Here is a 21956-nt window from a genome sequence, read left to right as displayed (position 1 = left end):
TGAGTCAAAGCCCAAGGTGCCTCTTTCATCTGCTGTCTGTCAAGTCCTGGTTCAAATCATCAATCCACAAGTCTTTTGCTGACCTTCAAACCCAAGTCCTCCAGGCCAATAGACACACTAATTAAAGGTTCACTCCAGAACTGCACAGAGTAATTTCATTCTCAGTATGTCTGGCTCAAGTATAGGCTGGGCATACTGAGATCCAGGACAGAAGACAGCCTTTGGGGGTCACTGAATAATACACAAATAAGACATCATGAAGGCAGAACTTTTCCCAGCCCTCTTATTAACATGGACATATTCTTCTTCATCATCCAAAAAACTGTATTTCAGTTAAATGTGCTTCCTGGTTTCAAACATGTGTAACTATCTGAAGATAAAAATGTTTGACTGGGGCAGCAAAGGCTCAGAATATGTCACCAGCTCTATTAAAGGGATTTCCTGCCATACTGTTCAGGCTTACCTAAACTTTGGAGTAAGCTATGACAGAATGATGTAGCATGTGCTCATAAATTAGGACACCAGGCTTGCAGTCCCATCAGAAAGCAATCTGGTTTGTTCAAACCGTGACTGTTGTACTTCTTCTGCCATCTGTGCAGAGCACTTCCAAATTATATTTTCATTATGTGCAATGTCAGACTGTGTTAGTGGTTCTTAAATTATCAAAGTGAAGTTCTTAGGAAATATTACTTGCAGCTAGAATATTTTATCTTCAGCATGTGCTGTTGTGATTGCAGTTATGCAAGTTGTATCTTTTCTAAATACCAGTACTCTGGCAGTACTTGGATATGTGAAAGTTTGCGAACAAAATACAAATGAAACCAGAAAGTTGCTCAGCTACTAACTAACCAATATATAACCAATATACTGTATTTCATATTAACTTAGTTATAGTTGGTTTTGTGCACGAGTGGAAAAAGTTCTAAAACAATGTACTCAAGTAAAAGTACTGTTACTCTAAAGTTAAAGTACCTGTGCAAAAATTTACTCAGATAAAAGTAAAAAGGAATTATTAAAAATTTTACTTTGAGTAAAAGTTAGTTACTTTTTTGACATAGGCGACGGGGAGGGGGTATTTAAGTTTGACAAAACTATCATTTTAAAAATTAGTTCTTAAATAAAATAAAAAGCCTCAGTTTAACATCTATCGATCCGTCCATTTTCTTTAACCTGTTCTTTTCCACGTCATGGGTGGAACTGGTGTCTATCTCCAGCAGTCACTGGGCGAGTGGCGCGGGACATCTGGACATGTCTCCAGTCCATCACAGAGACACATAGAGACAAACCATTCACACTCTCATTTACACAGATGGAAAATAATTAGAATGACCAATTAAACTAGCGTGCATGTTTTTGGTGTTTTGGAATAAAACAGCACCCGGAGAAAGACCCCCATGTACAACATGCACAAACTCCACATAGTAAGGCTGAGAGGTGCACCTGCTCTAATCACTACTACACTTTATTATGAAATTACAAAATAAAGCATGACTACTAATTATATTTAAAATATCTGGAGACCACAGATTATCATTTCATTATAGTCTGCACACATTACCCGATTAATAAAACATGTTGAGCAAACCAAACAGCTTAAAAGGTTGCTCCACATCAAGAAGGTCCTGAGCTCAAGCTCTGGTTTGAACCATGGGATCTTTCTGTATGGAGTCTGCATGTTCTCCTCAAGTTTGCAAGTGCTTTCTCTCTGTACTCCGATTTCCTTTAAGTCCAAAAACATGCATACAACTCAGTAGGCCTTTAAAGTAAATAAATAAAATAAAATTGCTAGATTGTCAATAAATTTAGAAAATATTTAATAAAAACTGGCTATTACAGTTCAGTTTGTAGCCTCTGAGTGCTGAACTTGTTCGGAAAATGAAAACTGTTCTTACTGTTTTCATAATTTAATAAGGTTGTTTTGGTTTGTTTAATGCCCAAAAGATTTATTTGAATTTTCGTATGTTTGGCAGTTGTAGTAAGCATAAACATTGATATTAACAACACTGCTGCCCCCCCCAAACAAACAAACAAACAAACATCAACAAAAGAATAAATCAATCAACCTTTATTTATACAGGTAAATCCCATTGAGCCTCGAGGACTCATTTACAAGAGAGACCTGATTTCAACAAAGAAAGATGACAACAATGGACAACAGCAACAACAATAAACAGTTATAAAAAACTCATACTACAGATATATATATATATATTTTTTTAACAAATAGGATGGCTAAAAGGAAAAAGGTAACAAAACAAAAAACAGCTAGATTCCAAGACAAATGTAGAAAACTAAAAACAGGAACATGTCTGCATTGGTCCCTGCCAGGAGTCCAACAGATTCTTAAAGACACTTAGAGAGGTCAGAAATGATATGTAGAAACTCATATTTGGGATTTTTAGACAAACTATAGTGGTGATTTGAACTGTAAATGGTAAATGGACTGTACTTATATAGAGCTTTTCTATCTAATCAAGACTCTCAAAGCTCTTTACAACACAATCTGTGCCCTCATTTACCCATTCATACATCACTCTACTAGATCTATTAAAAGAATAATCAGTGCTTCATCGCATTCATACATCACATCACACATCGGAGGCAATGAGGCGTTCAGTGTCTTGCCCAGGGACACTTCGACTGCTGGTGGAATCGAACCCCCAACTCTTGCATTAGAGGCCGACTGCTCTAACCACTCAGCCACATCCGCCCAGGTGGAACTGTACAATTTCACAATGTTTCCTTTCCAAAGATACCAATATTTAAAAATAATATTGTTATCCTTCTTGAAATTAGGAATGTTAAGTTTTTAGATAAAAAGCTATGCTCTCAATACTGTTTTGTAAATGTTAATGTGTAAAAAAAGAAAAAGCTTAATATTTGAATTAGAACAATCTGATATTAAGTTGATTTTTCGTGAAACAGCTAAACGTCTTTTTTTAATAATAAATTGTGTTAAGGTGGCTCAGTTGGTTGCCGGATCAAATTCTGGGTGGAGTTGCATGTTCTCTCTGTGCATGTGAGGTTTTTCCGGGTACTCCGGTTTCCTCCCACATACCAAACACATGCATGTTAGGCTGATTGGTAGCTCTAAATTTTCCCTAGATGTGAGTGAGAGAGTGAATGGTTGTTTGTCTCCATGATGGACTGGAGACCTGTCCATGGTGTCCCCCACCTATCACACATTGACTGCTGGCTATGGACACCAGTGACCCCCCAAAAGAAGAAGTGGGTAAAAGATAATGGATGGATGGAATTTCATTAAGCACTAAACTTGATAATATGGATATATTTTTTATCTCTGTTACTTTTCATTACAGTCTTTCTCGAGCTCAGGATTAAAAGCTAAGTGTTTAAGAAACCCTAAACATTTACAGCTCTATTGTTCTTGTTGTAAACTAATGTTAATAATGGCAAGCAACAAGCACTTCCCATATTGGTTGTTTCAGTCATTTGGCTCACGGAGTTAAACCTGAGTCATCCGGAGCCTGCGGATTGGACATATGCCAAATCCCAGTTGGATGTCAGGGTCAAAGCTCTTACGAGACAAATTATCACCCATATTCTTAACTGTCAATACTACACTGACCTTGTCAGAGCTTTTTGGTGATCAAATCAGTCACTTTTTACGGCTCAATTAAAATGCCATTCTAAAATTATACTCAGTCGGTGGCTTGTTCACTCACACATCCCTCGGCAGCGAATTATAAAAATCATGAGTAATTCTGTCATTATCAATTCAAATGTTGTACACAAAAATTAAAAAGGCTAAAAATCTTGAGCCGTTTTGCTCACAGTAAAGAAAATACTGAATTAACTTTCATTTTCTTTCACATTCTCTCTTTCGTCTTCGACAAAGATGGTCACCCTTACCCTCCTTCCTTCCCTCCTGCTTTTTTGCTGTTGTTCTATTAACCTCAGAGCCTCTCTTTACACATCTTCCAAACAGAAAATTATTATGGATTTGGTCAACTGGTCCCTCAACATAATAGATAACATTTTTTCCACCAGACAACAGGGTGTTGGAGAGCCCTCATGCCCTGAATGGACCCACGCAGCTGGGTATATCATTGATCCCTGGAGTGAGTGGAAGATGGTGCGCCTACCTGTGCTGTCTGTGGAGGATGTAGAAACTGTGTACATTACTGGATTTATGATAACAGGGTTTCCGCTTTTTGGAATCGGCAGGGATATTAACAAATTAGGAAGACGTCAGCAGCAGTTTCGGCCATGGTAAAGCTGCCAGCCTTATGTGAAGGATTAATCCGTGCCTCGAGCTCTCAAACTCATACGCTTACTGAGCTCAACCGCAAGCTGGACGTGATTTCTGAAAATCATAGGACACTTACGGTTCCTGGAATATGCCAGCATGAAGGATTCAATCATGGAGAATGTTAAATCGAGCATGGACTGGGCAGAATGTCCACTAATTCTGGCTGTTTGGATCACCATTGAGTGTACCAGCAGAAGTTGAAGGCAGACGCAGAGGTCCAAACAATTGTTGTATAAACAGTACATGTATAAGCTGTATATGTAACAGGTATCTCTTGTAAATGAGTCTTCAAGGCTCAATGGTAACTAACGTGTATACATAAAGGTCTAATAATAATAATAATAATAACAATAATATTCAAAGCATCAATTGAACCACCTCATTGATAAAACATTCAAGTCTAATGAATATAATAAAATGTTTGCATGCAACGTATATATTTAAAATCTGTGTAGTCCTACAACATTTTATTTTCTCTTATATGTACATGCCATCTCATTAAAAATGCAATAAACAACAACGAAGCCACATGATCGACTCACACAAACATGCTTTACAATCATGCATCAACAAAAATCATTGTGCCGCCATGCTGATGAACCTGTTTGCACTCTTCCGTCTGTCACCACCTCGGTGATGCTCCTAAAATGAGCTTTCCTTGTGGGCTTAAAGTAGCCAAGGACGACAGAGATTAAAGATAGCCCATAATAAGGTTCCTCCTTCAGGAATCAATGTGTGGCTTTGTCCAGGGGCCACTGAAGGTTGTCTTGAAAAACTGCCCACTGCCTGAATACATAGCTCATCTGTCACCTTGCCTTCAGAAGTGAAGTTCTGATACAATGACTGCCTATTGCCATTCTGTAAATTGGCACGCTAAGTTTCTGTATTATGTCATAGTGTGTCTTCTAGAAAAAATACATCCTGAATATAACTGTACATAATCAAATTGCCCTTTGGGAATCAGATGACTTTGTGTAATAATGCAGAATATGATGATCAGCTGATGCATCCCTGACCTTGCGTGTTGGTATAATCTTCCCTGGATAGATATAAATCTGTAACATTAAGGAAAATTGCTTGTTGCCAGTGACGGTTCAAAGCATAGGGTGTAAATTCAGAATCTTCCTGATCTTCAGCAGCTGCTTTTACTTTGTGACTGACCTTTCTGCTGTAATTAAAAAAGGCAGTTTGTAAAACTAATTATTCGCCAAGCTTAACTGAGTTCAAGAAGTTGTTGAGCAAAACTTTGCAATAAGTACAGATGCTAATATTAACAGTTGATAACTAAAAGGTGGGAGAGTGTAAAATGTATTTGTTTTCTTTTTTCTTAACTAACTCTCAAACAACTTATCTCTTTTTGTTTTCGTCTGCAGTTCCTCTGCTTTGAGGCCAGGCAGCTGCGTGGGGCACTGGGTGTGGATCCTGTTGGCCATGACTCACCTCACCCTGGACTTCTCTTTGTGCAGCCCTCTCAGTCAGGGACTGGGCATCAAACTCGTGCCTAAATCGGTGCCTCGGTCCCGGCCTCGCTTGCAGCCTCTCTGGGATATGCCTAACAAGCTTCACTGGAGAACAGTGAGCCCATTAGCGCGTCGGCTTCTCAACCCTGTTCCTCCACCCCAAGACAACAGGGCCGGGATTTGGCCAAAAGTTAAAATTCAAAAGCATAGAAAGCTTAAAGGACAAACAGCGTGTAAGGAGTGCCGGTTGAAATATTCTCAAACAGAGACAGCCGATGCTTTGGCTGGAATAGCAGAAGATTCAGTGGTTTTATCAAGCGGGAGAGTGTTAATTAGAGCCAGGAGGCAGCTCAAATGGGACAGCTTTGACAAGTCTCAAGAGGGCCGGACTACCACAGTGTCTGAATATATTGAATGGGGCCCCACGGGGAATGATAGTATATATGAGGAAGGCAAAGTGGAACCCAATGGAACACTGTCCACCAGGGCCTCATTTACCACAGTGGCAACAACCACTAGCACTACTCCAAGGCTTTCCCAAAGGACGTTCACTGTAGTGAGCACAACAACATCCAAGAGCACCACTAAGTCCACGAACAGTAAAACAGAGACTGCCAAACCACCAAAGCCATATGGGGACACGCAAGGTAAGCCAGAAAACTGCTAAACAGTTAAATATTTATTGTGACATTTAAGGTGAAATGAGCAGGCAAATCTATTTATCATTAATTACTTTAAACGTCTTGATCGTGTAATTTCTCTTCACATTATGATTTCAGTACACACATATTTAGAGCTGTGACTATAGCTAACAGTGTCCATCTCTTTCTTTAGAATTGTAATAAATCAGTGCATGACAAGAAAATAATTACCAAGAGAGTTTGAATATTCATTTTAATTTGCATGTTTTTTTGATGTATTTGAAAAAAGACAAAAGAAACAACATTTTAGTAACAAGACTTTGTGGATCACATGATTTTAGTGTGCACACTTGTAAAAGTCACTTTAACAAAAAAATAAAAAATAAAAAAGACCGACTTAAATGTGTACTAAACAGGGTGAAAAGTGTAAATTGGGAGTACATTTTACTTTTGTACAGAAGCATTCAGCTGTACTGCTCATATCTGTCAAAGCTGCTTGTTGACAAGTGAAAAGATGAATCAGGCAACATGATGCTTTACACAGGATGAAAAAATGAAATACCATAATTTCCAGAATATTGAGCGCATCCAAATAAAAGCCACGCCCACAAAAAAAATTATACATATATAAGCCAAGGGTGTTCATGTTGTAACATGAAATATTTACACAGAAAGATTTTGAAAACTTTTAATTAAATATGTACCAGCAACATACACAAATACGTACAGCAATTTATTTATTTATTTTTTCCGAACAGTGCTTGTAACACGGCTGGTTAAAAATAAAATACAGTAGCCTCCCAGGAAGTCATTGATTACTATCTAAATATTCCTCCTGTGCAAACTTGGGCTGTCTTTGACATTTGTCTCCTTGACTACTTCTTTCACACGCTTTGAACCCCACAGCTTATATTGTGGCTAATTTGTGGATTTTTATTGATAGGGTAACGTGCTTCATGCCACCAAAACATTTAGCCTCGTCACACCCGGTTGCTCATATAGCTGCCCAATACACATATCTCTTGAAAGGTGGGTAGAAAATGGGGAGGGAGGATTCTCCCCCCTCCTCGTTTTCTCCTCCCCTCCCCATTTCATTGATCCACTGTGACCTGTTCAGTAATTTCACTGTTCAAATATGTTTTTTACTTTTATTTATACAAGCAGTCTCATTGAGTTATGAGGACCCACCTCCCAAGTGAGATGTGTACTGAGCAGTTATGTGAGCGCCCAGTTGTAACGAGGCTAAAGGTTTTGGCGGCATGAAGCTCGTTAGCCCATCAATTAAAAAATATATATTTAAAAAATCCATAAATTAGAGCATTGTATATGCTGTGGGGTTCAAACCGTGCTAAAAGAAGTAGTGGCTTATAGTCTGAAAATTACGGTACATGTGGAATATTAAACAGCTCGGCATGTGAATACAAGAAATGTAAATGGGCTTTAGGAACAAAAACTTTTCATATATTTTAGTATTGCAAGAAAACTCTTTTTACTTTTTCACTGTTATATAATGCATAGTTTAAAGTGGGATCTTGTTCATAAATGGGGTTCATATTTTCTGTGAATTCAACTTACCGCGGCAGTTTCAAGTGACAAGTGAGCAATGTTTTCTTTAACGGTGAATGCATATCATAACGTGAGAACAGTTCAGCTCGAACCATAGCTTCCTTATAGTGAAAGGAGTCACCGATATTTTCCCTCTGAGGGCAGGATCCAGTTGTCTGCTCTGTGCGTGCCATGTGAGGTCAAGTGCGTGATATGCAGGAGGCGAGCTCACTGTGGCAGCAGTGCCACGGGGGTTACATCAGTGTACTTCTATCCTCCTGGAGAACTGTTACTGACAAAATGCATCCCCTTTCCACTTGCTTTACTCTTAACCATCAAAACTGAAAGCTTATGCCGAGTTGTGTCTGCACACCGAGATCAGCACCTGAGGGAACATCCTCCAGCCACAGGGTGTGTCCACATTTCAGCTTGTTAGCACGACACAGAGAAGGAAGTTGAGCTTCAGGCTACAGAAAACCTCTGAGACTTCTTGCCACTTCCAACTTTTAACCGTTATACCTATAAATATTTCTAAAACTACTGCAAAGATTGTGTCATTACCTTATGTAAATGTAAGTTTTATTAAATAACTCCATGATCAGAGATGAAATAGATTTAATTAGAGCCAGGCGGGTTTCACATGCCTTTCTGTCAGGATCTGTGTTTTTTTGGGGTAGTCTTTGTGTTTGTTGTTATTTATTCCCTTTTGGTTGTCATGTTTATTTTCTGTGTTTAGTTCTGTTCCTTTGTGTTTTTCCTGTTCCTCAGTTAGTTTCTGCTCGTCTGTCCTGCCACGCTCACCCTCACCTGTTCTCCATCACTTGTCTCTAATCTCCTCATCAGCCTCATTTATTTTAGTCTGCCAGTCTTCCCCTGTCAGTCTGCAGTCTTGCATCGTGCTTCATGCTCTGTCCAGTTTTCTGTTGTGCATCATGGTATTGTTATTTTGTGTATTTTGCTAGGTTTGTAATATTAAAATATTTTAGTTTTCAGTCGAGCTTCCTGTTTGTGTGCATTCTCACATCTCTCCTTCAAACCGTTACACTTTCAGTCACAATTTCAGGATTGTCTCTTCTTCAGACAAACAAATTATAAACATGGAACATAAAAAAAAATGTGTTCATGAAAGCAGCGTTACTGGTAAACTGGCTCTGTTAATGTAACATATTTGCATACACAGAGTAGGAAAGAAGCAAATGTTCTAGCGAGATGGCAAAATGCAAATGAGACATGAAGATGCATTGCTTATGTAAATCAGCTTATGACATAATTTAGTGACATTTACTAACTTCCCTTTTTAAAATTTAACCTGTGTAACTGGTGATTAATGTTGCTGTAAATTTGAGAGTGAACCCCATTTTAAGACTTGTCAATGTTGATTTTATTTCTATAGCACATCAAAATGTCTCTTATAAATGAGTCCTTGGCTCAATGAGACTAGCTGTATAAATAAAGGTTGAATAAATGAATATAGCACATAATCGCAGGTCCTTCCTCCCAGCAGCTGTTAGACTCTACAACCATCACTGCTCCCAACAAACTCGATACGGATTAAATAAATGCTGACCTCGGCTAAAACGCACACTCTGCCTATAATACTGTACTGTAAATAGTTTGTCCTTATCAATGTTCCAACACATATTGATCATTATTATTGATATTGTTTATCTTATTTCTTCATATATTGTTTTTAACATTTAGGAACTTTTGTGTGAAATCTTTTTATCTGTTGCAGCTGTTATACTTGAATTTCCCATCCGTGGGACAATAAAGGCTGTTTCTATTCTATTCTATTCTATTCTATTCTATTCTATTCTATTCTATTCTATTCTATAAAAGTTAACCGAAGTGCGCTACAATTTTAGTTGAACAAAAATGTAAGACAACAATGAAAGCAAAAAGGTATAAGCTTTTAACAAAGGTAAAGCTAAAATAAAACACATAACGTAATAAAATCAACATCTGTAACTGGATTTCAGATTTTGCCTCTAGGGCAGCGCACATAGAGCAGTCGGTAGAGCTGCCGCCTCTCAGCGAGAAGGTCGCAAGATAGAATCCCGGCCGGGGGGACCATTCTGGTTCAAGTTTGCATGTTCTCTCTGTGCATGCGTGGGTTTTCTCCAGATACTTATACAGATCAAAAACATGTATGTTAGGCTGATTGGTAACTCTAAATTGTCTCTAGGTGTGAGTGAGAGAGTGAATGGTTGTTTTGTTTGTCTCTGGGTCCCTGTGATGGACTGGAGACCTGTCCAGGGTGTTCCCCACCTCTCACACAGTGACTTCTAGATATAGGCACCATTAACCCTGTGGCTCAAAAAGGACGAAAAGATAACGAATGGCTGGCAGGACTTTGCCTCGATCAACAACCACCCCCCCTCCCCCCCCCCCAAAAAAAAGCAGGTCTTAATTATAGTTTTAAGTGTTAACATTCTCATCAGATCATATATGAAGAGGTAAACTATTCCACAGGTTTGAAGCAGCAACTCTAAAAGTTCAGTTGCCTCCATATTTTAGTCTGGATCTTAGAACATCGACTGGTTGTCTCATGTGCTCTTACTGACATGAACATGTTAATGAGCTCACATAAGTCTGATAATAAGTCGGGTGGGAGGGGGAGTGGTGGCGCAGAGGCTAGAAGATGGGCCCGTGATCAGAAAGTCACAGGTTCAACTCCTGGTACCGTCAACATCAAATTTTGGGCAGGAAAAGGTGAAACACCCACACCTGCCTCCACCCTCATTCGCCCCACTCTGGGCCCCTGAGCAAGGCCCTTAACCCCCACCAAACCGACAGAGAGATGCCAGGATCTGGGATGTGTGTTCATGTTTTGTAATAGCTGTTAAAAAAAAAACTGGATCTCACATTTTTCATTCAACCTTTATTTAAACACGTTAGTCCCATTGAGCCAGGAGGACTCATTTACAAGAGAGACCCACAATCTGTTACAGGTCCGAAGTGTCCGGACCGCTGCAACAGTGAAGTGCACAATCTGAAGAATAATAAAACAGGAGAGAGCAATGACGACCGAAGTGCTGCTTTTAACATTGAGATTGCATCTACTTTATTTGTTAACCAACAAACCTTTAACAGTGCACAACATTAATGCTTTACATTAACTTCCTTTTCCATAAACCTTGTTTCCTTTTCTCACAAGTAATAATTAACTTCAACACATTACCCTTTTCACCATTTCACATTACCATCCTTCACATAGATGGAGACAACTAAGGTATATTGTATTAAACAGGACAAATCAACTGTTTTTAAAGCTTTGCAGGATTTAGCTGCAAATTAACTGGTCTCAATTGGGAAAAACAAAAACGATTTTACATCTTTAGTAATCTCGTTGTCAGGTCTAGTGACTGCAGACTGTGAACTTAAAACTAAAAGCAGCTGATTTAAAATCACCCCACTAATTTTTCAGCTAGTTCTGATGAATGTGAACAGAAAACAACACATATTTCCTGAGTATTATATTAGAGCTGGGTGAAATGCTCCATTCACAGGCTGTGTCCTTGACTATGAAATTCCTGAAATCTTGCACATGGGCATGTATGACATTTATAGTTAGTCTGTCAGTGTAGAGGCAGTTCACAGCAGTCAAACCTTTCCTGTGGGCATATCAGAATTAACATGTCATTACGTTTATGAAGAACACGGCTTCCTTATAGCACAATGAAACATGAGTCATGCTCAACATCTCATGAACGCACGCTGCGCTAATTGAACTGTTCCCATTTGGTGCAGTTGCAGAAATGTCATGGACGTGGGCACTGAACAGTAAAGATGATTAAAATCTTTGGCCGCCTTCCACTCTTTCCTTCCAATAATATTTTCTTAAGAAGCTGGTGAATGGACATTCACTTGTGATGTAAGTGTGACATTTGATTTCCTGGACAGCTGAGTTATACAATCATTGGTGTTCCGGTACGGAGGACGAACAGATGCAGGGCCTGAACTGGACCCTCTGACACGCCTGGATCTGATATCTACAGCTACTGGTTAAAAGCAAACACAGATCTTACTCTGCTTAAGTAAAGAGAAAACACATGTTCTCCATATAAGCAAGTCTTATGATAATGACTGAACTGTATATATTGACTTTTGAAAAAGCAGCACCTAATTTTTTTGTCAGCGTTGTTGTGCTCTTTTGATTTGGAAGCGAGCATGAGACCACCTGTGATTAAAATAATGACTTGGTATTGTATCTATCATCACTGCTGGCTGAAAGCTGCCAAAAAATAAACAATTTATATATTTCAAATAGGTCCATTGTTGCTGTGAGAAAACAGTTTTTCATCAAGCAGATAAATATAATCATATTTTGAAGAAAAAACAGTTTTGCTTTGTTTTTTTGCTGCCAAAGACTTTTTTTTTTACATCACAACACATCAACATTAACCCATGTCTGCTTCAAATTAGCCCCAAAGCAAAATATTTTTTCATTTTTTTTTTCATTTAGCCTTTATTTATACAGGTTAGTCTCATTGAGCCACAATAACTCATTTTCAAGAGAGACCTGTTTAGGGAGCACATGGTGGGGGTTAAGGGCCTTGCTCATGGGCCCAGAGTGGGGCGAATGAGGGTGGGGGCAAGTGTGGGTGTTTCACCTACCCCACCCACAATTTTTGATGGGGCCGGGGCGTGAACCGGCGATCTTCGGATCACAAGCCCACCTCTCTAACCTCTGTGCCACCACTCCCCAGTTTTGCTTTGTTTTTTTGCTGCCAAAGACTTTTTTTTTACATCACAACACATTAACATTAACCCATGTCTGCTTCAAATTAGCCCCAAAGCAAAATATATAATTACCACATAAACAGCACAGCTTTGAATTGCTGATGAAAATATTTAAAAGGAGAGACCCTTCATTTTATTCTTGTCCTGTATGTTTGTCCCTCCTTTTTGTTTCATACAATATCTTTAATACACTAAGCTCATTCCTTGTGAGACTAATCCTATTTCCATTAAAAAAAGATAGTCCCTAAATTACCACCTTAAACACCATAAACTGAAATATGTTATCCATAGGAAGTCAGTAACTAAGCTCATACAGGAGTTTAATTTATAGCTTTGTTTTCATGCCATTTATAAAACTAGAGCCCCGTGGGAAGGTGAATGGGAAGCAGACGCAACGTGGATTAAAATAAATAAATAAACAAACAAGAAGTGCACACGTCACAGCACCCTGAAACAGCTGCCCATCTTCTGATTTGAAATTTTTGTGGTCTTGTCTCTGCTCAACAATAAATGCACTCTGGCCAGATACTGGCAGCAAGCAGTACTGAGATGCAGATCAAAAATACTTTATCTGACAGAATAATAACCGATAATAGAACGCGATTTTTGGCATGATGCCCGTGACTCTGACCTCTGTTCTTTTAACGGTACATGTGAACAAGGGCTGTAAAGTTTGTATTTTCTTTTACATACCAAGTAATGCAATCAAAATCTTGGATGATGACTCTCAAATAGTCACATATGAACATCTTGATTTTAATCTTGATAAAACAACAGCATGTCTCCTTGTCTCGTTTTGCAGAATCGAACAGTGAGCTTTATTTCTATGTGTCTAATATAAAACTGGATGAACTTTTTGAAACGACTATTATAACCAACTGTATTATAACTAACTTTAATTTAACTAACTATAAATAATTAACCTGAACTGGTTGGATTTAAATTTATGGTAACTTTCCCATTTATAGTAATTTTTTTATTAAATCAAACAGACTTTTATTTTGTTATTGGTAAGTTATTCATAGAAAATCATGCGATTGTTTACAGCACACAATGAACATGTCTTAACTTTGTGCCTAAAGTGACAGAGACTTGACAGAATATTCACAATATGGTTTTCTTGATTGTTTAGTTCTGCGACAGTCTGGTACTAGATTGTTATCAACATATTGACAGATTTTGTTACCAAGTGCAAATAAAATAAAAAATATTAACAAATGTCAAGGACACGTTTCTTTTTGAATACAAGATGCAGGTAATGCAGGCGCAGAAATGTTTTTTTCTCATTACATAGCAATGCTTTTAGGGTGATCTGGTCAAATTATTCAGTTTATTTATATAGTCACAACAGAAGTTATCTCAGGGCACTGAACAAAAACATTCACATACATAAAAATTCATTTAGCAAAATTATTTATCTAAGGTAGCCAGCAGGTTGTGTTGAGTCTTCATTTCATTGCAGTCTCCCATTCTAAGTAGACACAAGGAAACAGTGGAAAGGAAAAACTCCCTCATAACATGAAGAAACCTCCAGCAGAGCCAGGCTCAGGACAAGCGGCTATCTGCTTCGATCGGCTGGGTTTGAGAGGACAGGCAAGTAGGGGGCAGGTCTTTCTCAAGGAGGAAGGACAAACACATTAAGAAGAAATTACAAATACAAACTATTCATGTGATGAAATGAAGTCAATTTGTCCTCTAGTAGTTTAAACCTATAGCAGCATAAGATAAGGGATAGGTCAGGAAACCAAGCCAACCCTAACTATAGGATTTATCAAAAAGGAAAGACTGTGGCTGAGTGGTTAGAGCAGTCGTCCTCCAATGCGAGAGTTGGGGGTTCGAATCCACCAGCAGTCACATGCCGAAGTGTCCCTGGGCAAGACACTGGACCCCTCATAGCCTCTGATGTGTGTCCCATCAGTGTATGAATGTGAGCTAAAGCTCTGATTAGTCTCATTAGAATGATTTGTTCAATTAGCTTTGTAGAGATCTAGTAGAGTGCTGTATGAATGGGTAAATGAGGACACAGATTGTAGTGTAAAGCGCTTAGAGTATCTTGAAATAAGATAGAAAGGTGCTATATAAGTACAGTCCATTTATCCATTTACCATTTACTTAAGCCTAATCTTAAAAGTAGACTATAGCCACGTTCACAGGGACATAAATAATCAGATTAAAAGGCCATTCAGAATAAAAATGTTTAATGTAAATTCCCTATTTGGATTATTCTGAGCTGATTCAGCTCGATTTGAATGAATTTGTAATCCGAATGAGAGGGGTGGTTTATGCAAATTCATAATCCAAACGGTGTGTATGTAAACACTTAATCTGATCATCTTCTTCTGATTGTGGAAAACTGACCTGACTGCACATGTGTGACCTATGTCTACCTCATGTATTTCCACCTGGCTAGATGCTAATATGTCGGGGAAGCAGAACTGGTCGGTGAGTTACACAGAGAGCTCAAAATGATCTGTATTACCTGTAGTTCAGTCAGGAGTGCAGGAACGTCTCCGCCATCATTAAAATCTGTCGCGGGTCCATTTTGGGGGCTCAGTTTTGTTAACGTTCATTCCGGAAGTAGAACTTCTTCTTTGGTGTTTTTATTTTAACGGAGTGTTCACTCTGTGCATTCCAGTACTTCCATTCAGAATATAAACCCCGCTGCATGTAAACACTCGCTGTGAATGGGTTGTGCCCATGTAAACGACACATTAGGATTATTTAATCTGAATACATTTCAATCTGATCGAAGAATTTTGCACATGTAAACATAGCTAATGTGTCAGCCTCACGGACAGAAACTGGAAGTTGTTTCCACAAGAGAGGAGCCTGATCTCCGGCTCCATCATGACATTGCTCATCAACAAGACTTCCAAATAGTAGAAAGTGATTTATTTTTAATGTTTTCTGTATTCCATTCATGTAAACAAAAGTATATCTGTAGCTCTGGTAAATCCAAAACTTCTGCTCATCAAAAGGTTTGTTTGCAAATTAGCTTTTTTGTTTTTTAAATTTTTTGCTTCTTCTAAACATCCATCCATTATCTTTACCCACTTCTTCCATTTTGGGTCGCGGGGGTCACTGGTGGCTATGTCCAGCTATCACTGTGCGAGAGGCGGGGGACACCCTGGACAGGTAACCAGTCCATCACAGGGATGCATAGAGACAAACGAGACAACCAACCAATCGCTTTCTCACTCACATTTAGGGACAATTTAGAAAATCAGCCTAACGTGCTAAACATTTCCATTCAACACTCAAATGAGCTGGTTGTGTCACAGTTTTTACATCCATCCAGTTTTGGAATTTCACTTGAAGAAATTCAAACATTTCCATAGATGTTAGATCTAAACTGCAGTCTGAAGCTAAGCTGTGCTAGATAATAACTAGTTATAATAACTCATAATAGCTCTGCTTCTGAGTGTGTTGACGCCCACGAAACTATTGACATAAATAATGCAGGACAACCAAACAGACTCTTTATGCTAATTTTGAAAATTCAACGTAGCTTAATGTTGCTCTTAATCAAATCAGAGGCCTTTAGAGAAGAGCTTTTGGGTGCTTTCTGCCTCATTTAGCCAGTTTGAACTATTCTCTTTCACGTCATCTGTCAGCCCATTTGTTGAGGTTTAATGACTTTCAGCCTGCGTTGGCTGTAATTCTTTAATTAGCTGCTGACTTGCTGCAGGCCACAGCCATCAGTGGTAAATAACCACACAGAAATGGTTGTTGTGATGTCTGTTTTCCTCTTAAGTCGGCGTGTTTAGTTTACGTTTTGCATATTTCACCTCATTTTAAGGGGATTTTTGTCTCGATATTGTAGCTCCAAGTGGATGGCTCCTGTTGATCCAGCTCTCCTGGAGCTGGGGTCATTATACAGGTGGTGAAGGAGGAGGAGGAAGACGAGGGAGGAGGGTTGGGGCGTTTAGCGGTGGAGATTCCAGATGCTCACTGATTGTTCTCTGCATTTGTGCTGCTTGTACCTCTGACTCCCCTCCACTCACACAGATGGAGCTGTCAGCTTCATTATGGATATGAAATGATTAAAACTCCAGTCAGCAAAGCACTGCTGATAACATGGGCCTCATTAGATGGTCTGTGAGATAAAAGACAGAATGTTACTTGTTGACTGTGAATACAAAAAGGTCCGTGAATGCATTAAATATTCTGTGGAGTTTAAATTGTTTTATGGGATATTAAAAAATAAAAACACCGCAACGAACCGGCGAATAACCCTGAAACAAAATGAAAAGCTCATCATTTCTTCAAGGAATCTCTTTAATCTCATGCCAGAGTTTTACACCAAGACCGTTTTATTTTTGAGAAATTATGTTGTCATTTTGGTCAAACCTAAAAATAGAGTTATGCACAGTCTCATGCAATGTCAGAATATTTCATACTCAAAGTACGTGCTAGAAAAGACCCTCAGCTATTACCATATGAAATTTTAGTTCTGTAAAACCAGGGTTGCTGTGGCAACCATCTTGAAGTAGTTTGACTGCACAAGTTGATTATTTATAGAAGTACTAACAATTATCATTTCCAGAAAATTGTATTAAAATCCGCCCAGTGGTTCAGGAGATACATGAGTTGACTCCAACTAATTAATGGCAAACTTTTTAATTAATGATTCTCAACAATATGTTAATATTCATTAAATGTGTTGTGGATAACCCTCAGCTACTGCCACACCATCCTTTAGCTCAATACATGTAAAATGAACTCTTATACCTTTTTTTGTTTGGAAGGTTGCATTGCTATGACAGTCATCTTGAACTGGGTTAACTTTTAAACTTCCAGTGTTTAAAATAAAAAAAATCCAGTGGTGCTGAACACGAATAAAGTAACTAGATCATGTAAACAATTTGTTTTACTTTAGAAAATTGTGAAGATATATTAGGGTTTGGATGAATGATGTAAATAAGTAAATTCACATTTCCTGCAAGGCAAACGGAGCACATGCAAAATGCATGTTAAGTGTTTGAAAAATCAATTTTTAAAGATGTGAACATTGTTATACAGCACTTTGACCTGTGCTAGGCCTGTAGAGGCGTCCAGCACAGCCTCCTCAACAACGAGAGACACACTAAGACAGATAGAAACCACTTTTCCCAACAGTTACCATGGCAATCCAGTAAAATTGCAATAGCTCTCGGTATTGACTCACAATAAAGTGGGTAAAATGAATCTCTTTTCTCAAGCGTTAAATCTGGACTTAAATGCTGATGTCTGATGACAGGCGTGTGAAGTCAAAACCTCAGTCTCTGATTTACAGACATCTCTGCCAAGAGAAGAACGGGCAAGACCGAACAGATGCTGCTTCACTTTTCTGTTTCTCCCTCTTTTTCAATGTGGCTTCAACGTACAAAGTGCAGCTGTTGACTGAGTCACTGCTTTGAATGTGGGAGAATGTTCTGTCAGTCAGAGGAGCTAAAGCATAATGGAGATAAGATCCCTCATTTATGTCATTTAATTTTACACTTGTTGGGGAAAAAAAAAAAAGTATTTTTGAACAGGAGATGGACTCAAGGTGCACGGTGTCTTTCACAGTCCATTCACCCGCTAAACAGCACAGCTAAGCTTTTATTAAAAAGTCTTCCATCAACCTGACAGCATGCAGACTTGAAGGTGGTTGTTTGAAGCTGCATCAGATGCAACGGCATTTTGTATCACCTGAAAATCATGTTCATTTGTCTGCTGCATGATGAGCATTTGAGGTTTCTGGCTGTTTCTAGTACAGACTCAGGATGAGTGTATTTCCCTTTATGGGTAGCTATCACTGAAGCAATATTTTTTTTGTCTGACCCCCCTTTTTTAGTCCATTTTACCTTTTAGCACCAGGCTGGCTGAATTATGCAGCAATGCCTTTGACATTGAATGAAAAAGCATTTAGTGTAATTGTGTCTGATCTGTCCCTCTTCAACTTATCTCTTCATTCTGTCCTGCTCCTCCATCTCTGCTGCTTTTGCAATAAGTGTTTTAGATTGCTTGCTTACTCAGTGGAAATCAGCCTAGATCGACACTTTGACATCAATGTTAATTGGAATTTCCTAGCCATCAACATTCAGCCTTTGACTGAAGTCTTCTCCCATCGTCCTGAAAAGGCGCCCGGTTGCTGTGGTGGCAATCTTAGACATGTCAGAAAGAATATTAACATGCACTGAATAGGCGTGTATAAATGTGCTCTGTGCTTTGTGGGAGTGTAGAGGCTCTCCTATAATGAGGGGTCTTTCCCACATTTTTCAGAAGCTTTTAAGCAAACACTGAGTAGGTGTGTACCATTAGGTCTAAACGGCTTTTTGCAAAGAATGATGGATTCTGCAACATTCAGACAATCAAGCTTGCACATGCACACACGTAAGTCATACATATATGCCCATTAAGTAAACAGCCATTTAAGGGGGGCATCATTTGTCCGGCGTTTGTGTTGTTACAACTGGCTCTCTCAGAATCATTCTGCCTACAGTAAGGATGCGGACAAAAAAATCACAATTTAATCTGCAAGAAGGCTAATCAGCCCTGCAAAAAGCATACATTTATGCATTTACATATTTACATACACATATATACTGAAGGTGAAAATAATCTCTAAATTAGCTCATGCGTAAGTTAGTTCATGGATGTAACTGGGACCCTGTGTACATAATTTTGCTCCACCACATGTACCACATGTGGTGCGAATGACAATAAAGAATCTCTGACTCTGATGTGTTCAGTGATCATGTTTGCACTTAAGAATGAAGCAGTAATGAAGAAGGTCCTTCAGCCAGATGTACAGAAAAGTTTATTTCCCAGTGGAATCTATTAAAACCCCTATTGAAGGCTGTGAAATTACACAACCTAACAATAGCACTACAGTTTAAAACTCAGTCAAGAGTTTTGAATATTTTTAACAAAAGAAATCTGAACTTTCATTAAACAATATGAAAAAAAAAACATTATTGCTAATTTTTCTCTTCAGTAGTATTCTTTAGAGTATATTGGATATTGGAGGATATTGGTGAAAAAATAAATAAATAAAATAAAAGTTTCTTATACACACAGAAAACTTTGTGGTGTGCATGGGAAACATTCTTGGAGACGTGCAATATTAGATAAATATGAAATGGGCAAAATGAGTCCTTGCAAGGATAGGCTGCTATATTAAAGTACAGAGAAATACAATTTTATATTGGTTCCTTAAAACATTGTCTGATTAATGCAGACACAACATTAAAACTTATTTTGTGTAAGTGCATGTTAAATTGTTAAAGTAGGTCAGCATTAAGTGAATTATCAAACAAAAAAAAGGCTATAAATCTAAAAATGAGTAGATATGAAAAAATAAAATGAGCGATTCATCCATCCATCATCTTTAACCCGATTCTTCCACTTTGGGTCACGGGGGTCACCGGTGCCCATGTCCAGCAATCACTGTGCGAGGGGGGAGGTACACCCTGGACGGTTCTCCAGTCCATCACAGGGACACATAGAGACAAACGAGACAAACAACCATTCACTCTCTCACTCACACCTAGGGACAACTTTAGAGTTACCAATCAGCCTAACATGCATGTTTTTGGTATGTGGGAGTAAACCAGAGTACCTGGAGAAAACCCACATATGCACAGAGAGAACATGCAAACTCCACCCAGAAAAGCCCCTGGACTGGGATTTGAACCAGCAACCTTCTCGCAGAGCGGCAGCAGCTCTACAAGTTGTGCCACCGTGCTGCTCAAATTGAGCAACTGATCCTTAGAATTTAATGTTTTCTGCTCAAGAACACTGAAAATGTAAAGTCTACATTGTATATAATGTCGTACACTGTTTTAAATTCAATTTGAGATAAACTTGACAAATTGTATTTCCTTCTGAGTTCTGTGACAAAAAATTAATTGTTTGTCATTGTTGTATAAAATACATCTGTTGTATTAACTAAGAAAAGTAATGTTGTGATGTGACATTTCATAGAGTAATTTAGAGAATTCCTTCTACAAATGTGTTCCGTTTTGTTGTTTTTTAAGATTTGTGTGTTTATGTGTTTGTTTCCTGCCTTCCCCCGTGTTTCTTCCTTCACGTTGCCAGCTCCTTGCTTCACCTGTTCCCAATCCCAACCACCCCAGGTGTTCATGGTTTTCTCTTTAGTGTCCCTTTAAGTTCAAGTGTTGCCACCTTGTTCATGGATTGTGCTTCTCTCAGCCGTTCTTTTTATGTTCCTTTGTATTTTTTTTCTATCCTGGATTTTTCTAACGTTTTGCTGCCACGTCAGCCTTTATTTTTTGTTAATAAAGTAGAATCTTTTATTTCATCTTTGAACTTCCCAGTGTCTGTCTGCACTTGGGTTCAACATACCACAGAACGTTATCGTTACCTGCTAGTCTACGGTAATTATACTATATGACTTTGTTTCTTCCATCTAAGTTGGTGCTTTTATTAAAAGTCCTTGACAAGAAAACAAATCTAAGCAACCGTGTTTTGTTGGCATGTCCATTAAACATGAACTAGAAAGTTTTCATTTTTTCTTTATCCTCCACTCAATCATTCTTTGTTTGGCAGTAATTTGACCAAATGAAATTTAGGGTTTCTCTAAAATAAGGTGTGACAAAGATGATATGTTTTTTTCTTATATATATATACTCATGTCATGGTACACATTTTAAACACAAAGACCATTTTACATCTCCAACTTAAACGTCTGGATGAACACAGAACTAGACTCATAATTGTCACTCGTGTGCTCCATGAGCTTTGAATCCTTAAATGAGCCCTAAAATCAGAGTGTGGTTGTCTTAATGCTGAGTTTCTGTAGCCAAGCCTCACGTTCCAGTCCTCGTTTGCTTCATTAAGAAGCTGTACCAAGATTGTATGCATATTTTGGCCCAAATGGCAGCCTGATGTAACATTTAATGAGCCCCTCTGTCTTAAGTACCTCGACTAAACTACACACAAAGTGTTCTAATTTACCAGCTGTGTCAGTAAGCTTCCTCTTATCTAAAATAGTAGTTTCTATTGAACGCTGAGATAAAGCAAGAGTCTAATTCAGCTTTATAATGTGATTTAATCAGATTTTTACGGGGTAAACTTACGTTTAGGTGCAGTTTTTGGTTCAGTTACTCCAAACTGCATGGTTGCTCTTTTTAATCTGACATCAACGCAAGGTACAGCAACTCTCAGCAGACACCTCAGCTATTGATTAGGGTCAAAGACAGTTTAACTTGTGCCTGAAGTTGAACATATGCTCGTTTAAAACCGAACAATTTCCACTTCTTCATCAGCCAGAAGCAGGCAGAGGAGCAGATGGAAGATAGAGAGTTT

General features: G+C 38.5%; 1 protein-coding gene across 1 annotated transcript in view; it reads left to right on the top strand.

Moving 5' to 3' along the window:
- Positions 1–21956, top strand: part of ajap1 (adherens junctions associated protein 1) — a 52897-nt gene that overhangs the window by 20650 nt on the left and 10291 nt on the right. The window contains exon 2 of the mRNA XM_037684984.1: positions 5647–6380. Coding sequence (XP_037540912.1) covers positions 5647–6380 — 734 coding nt within the window. The remainder of the gene's footprint in view (positions 1–5646; positions 6381–21956) is intronic.

This window comes from Nematolebias whitei, chromosome 11, assembly GCF_014905685.2.
Source record: "Nematolebias whitei isolate Nwh7 chromosome 11, NemWhi1, whole genome shotgun sequence".
Classification (NCBI taxonomy): domain Eukaryota; kingdom Metazoa; phylum Chordata; class Actinopteri; order Cyprinodontiformes; family Rivulidae; genus Nematolebias; species Nematolebias whitei.
The sequence above is the reverse complement of the archived record's forward strand: the minus strand, read 5'-3'. Positions and strand labels throughout refer to the sequence as shown.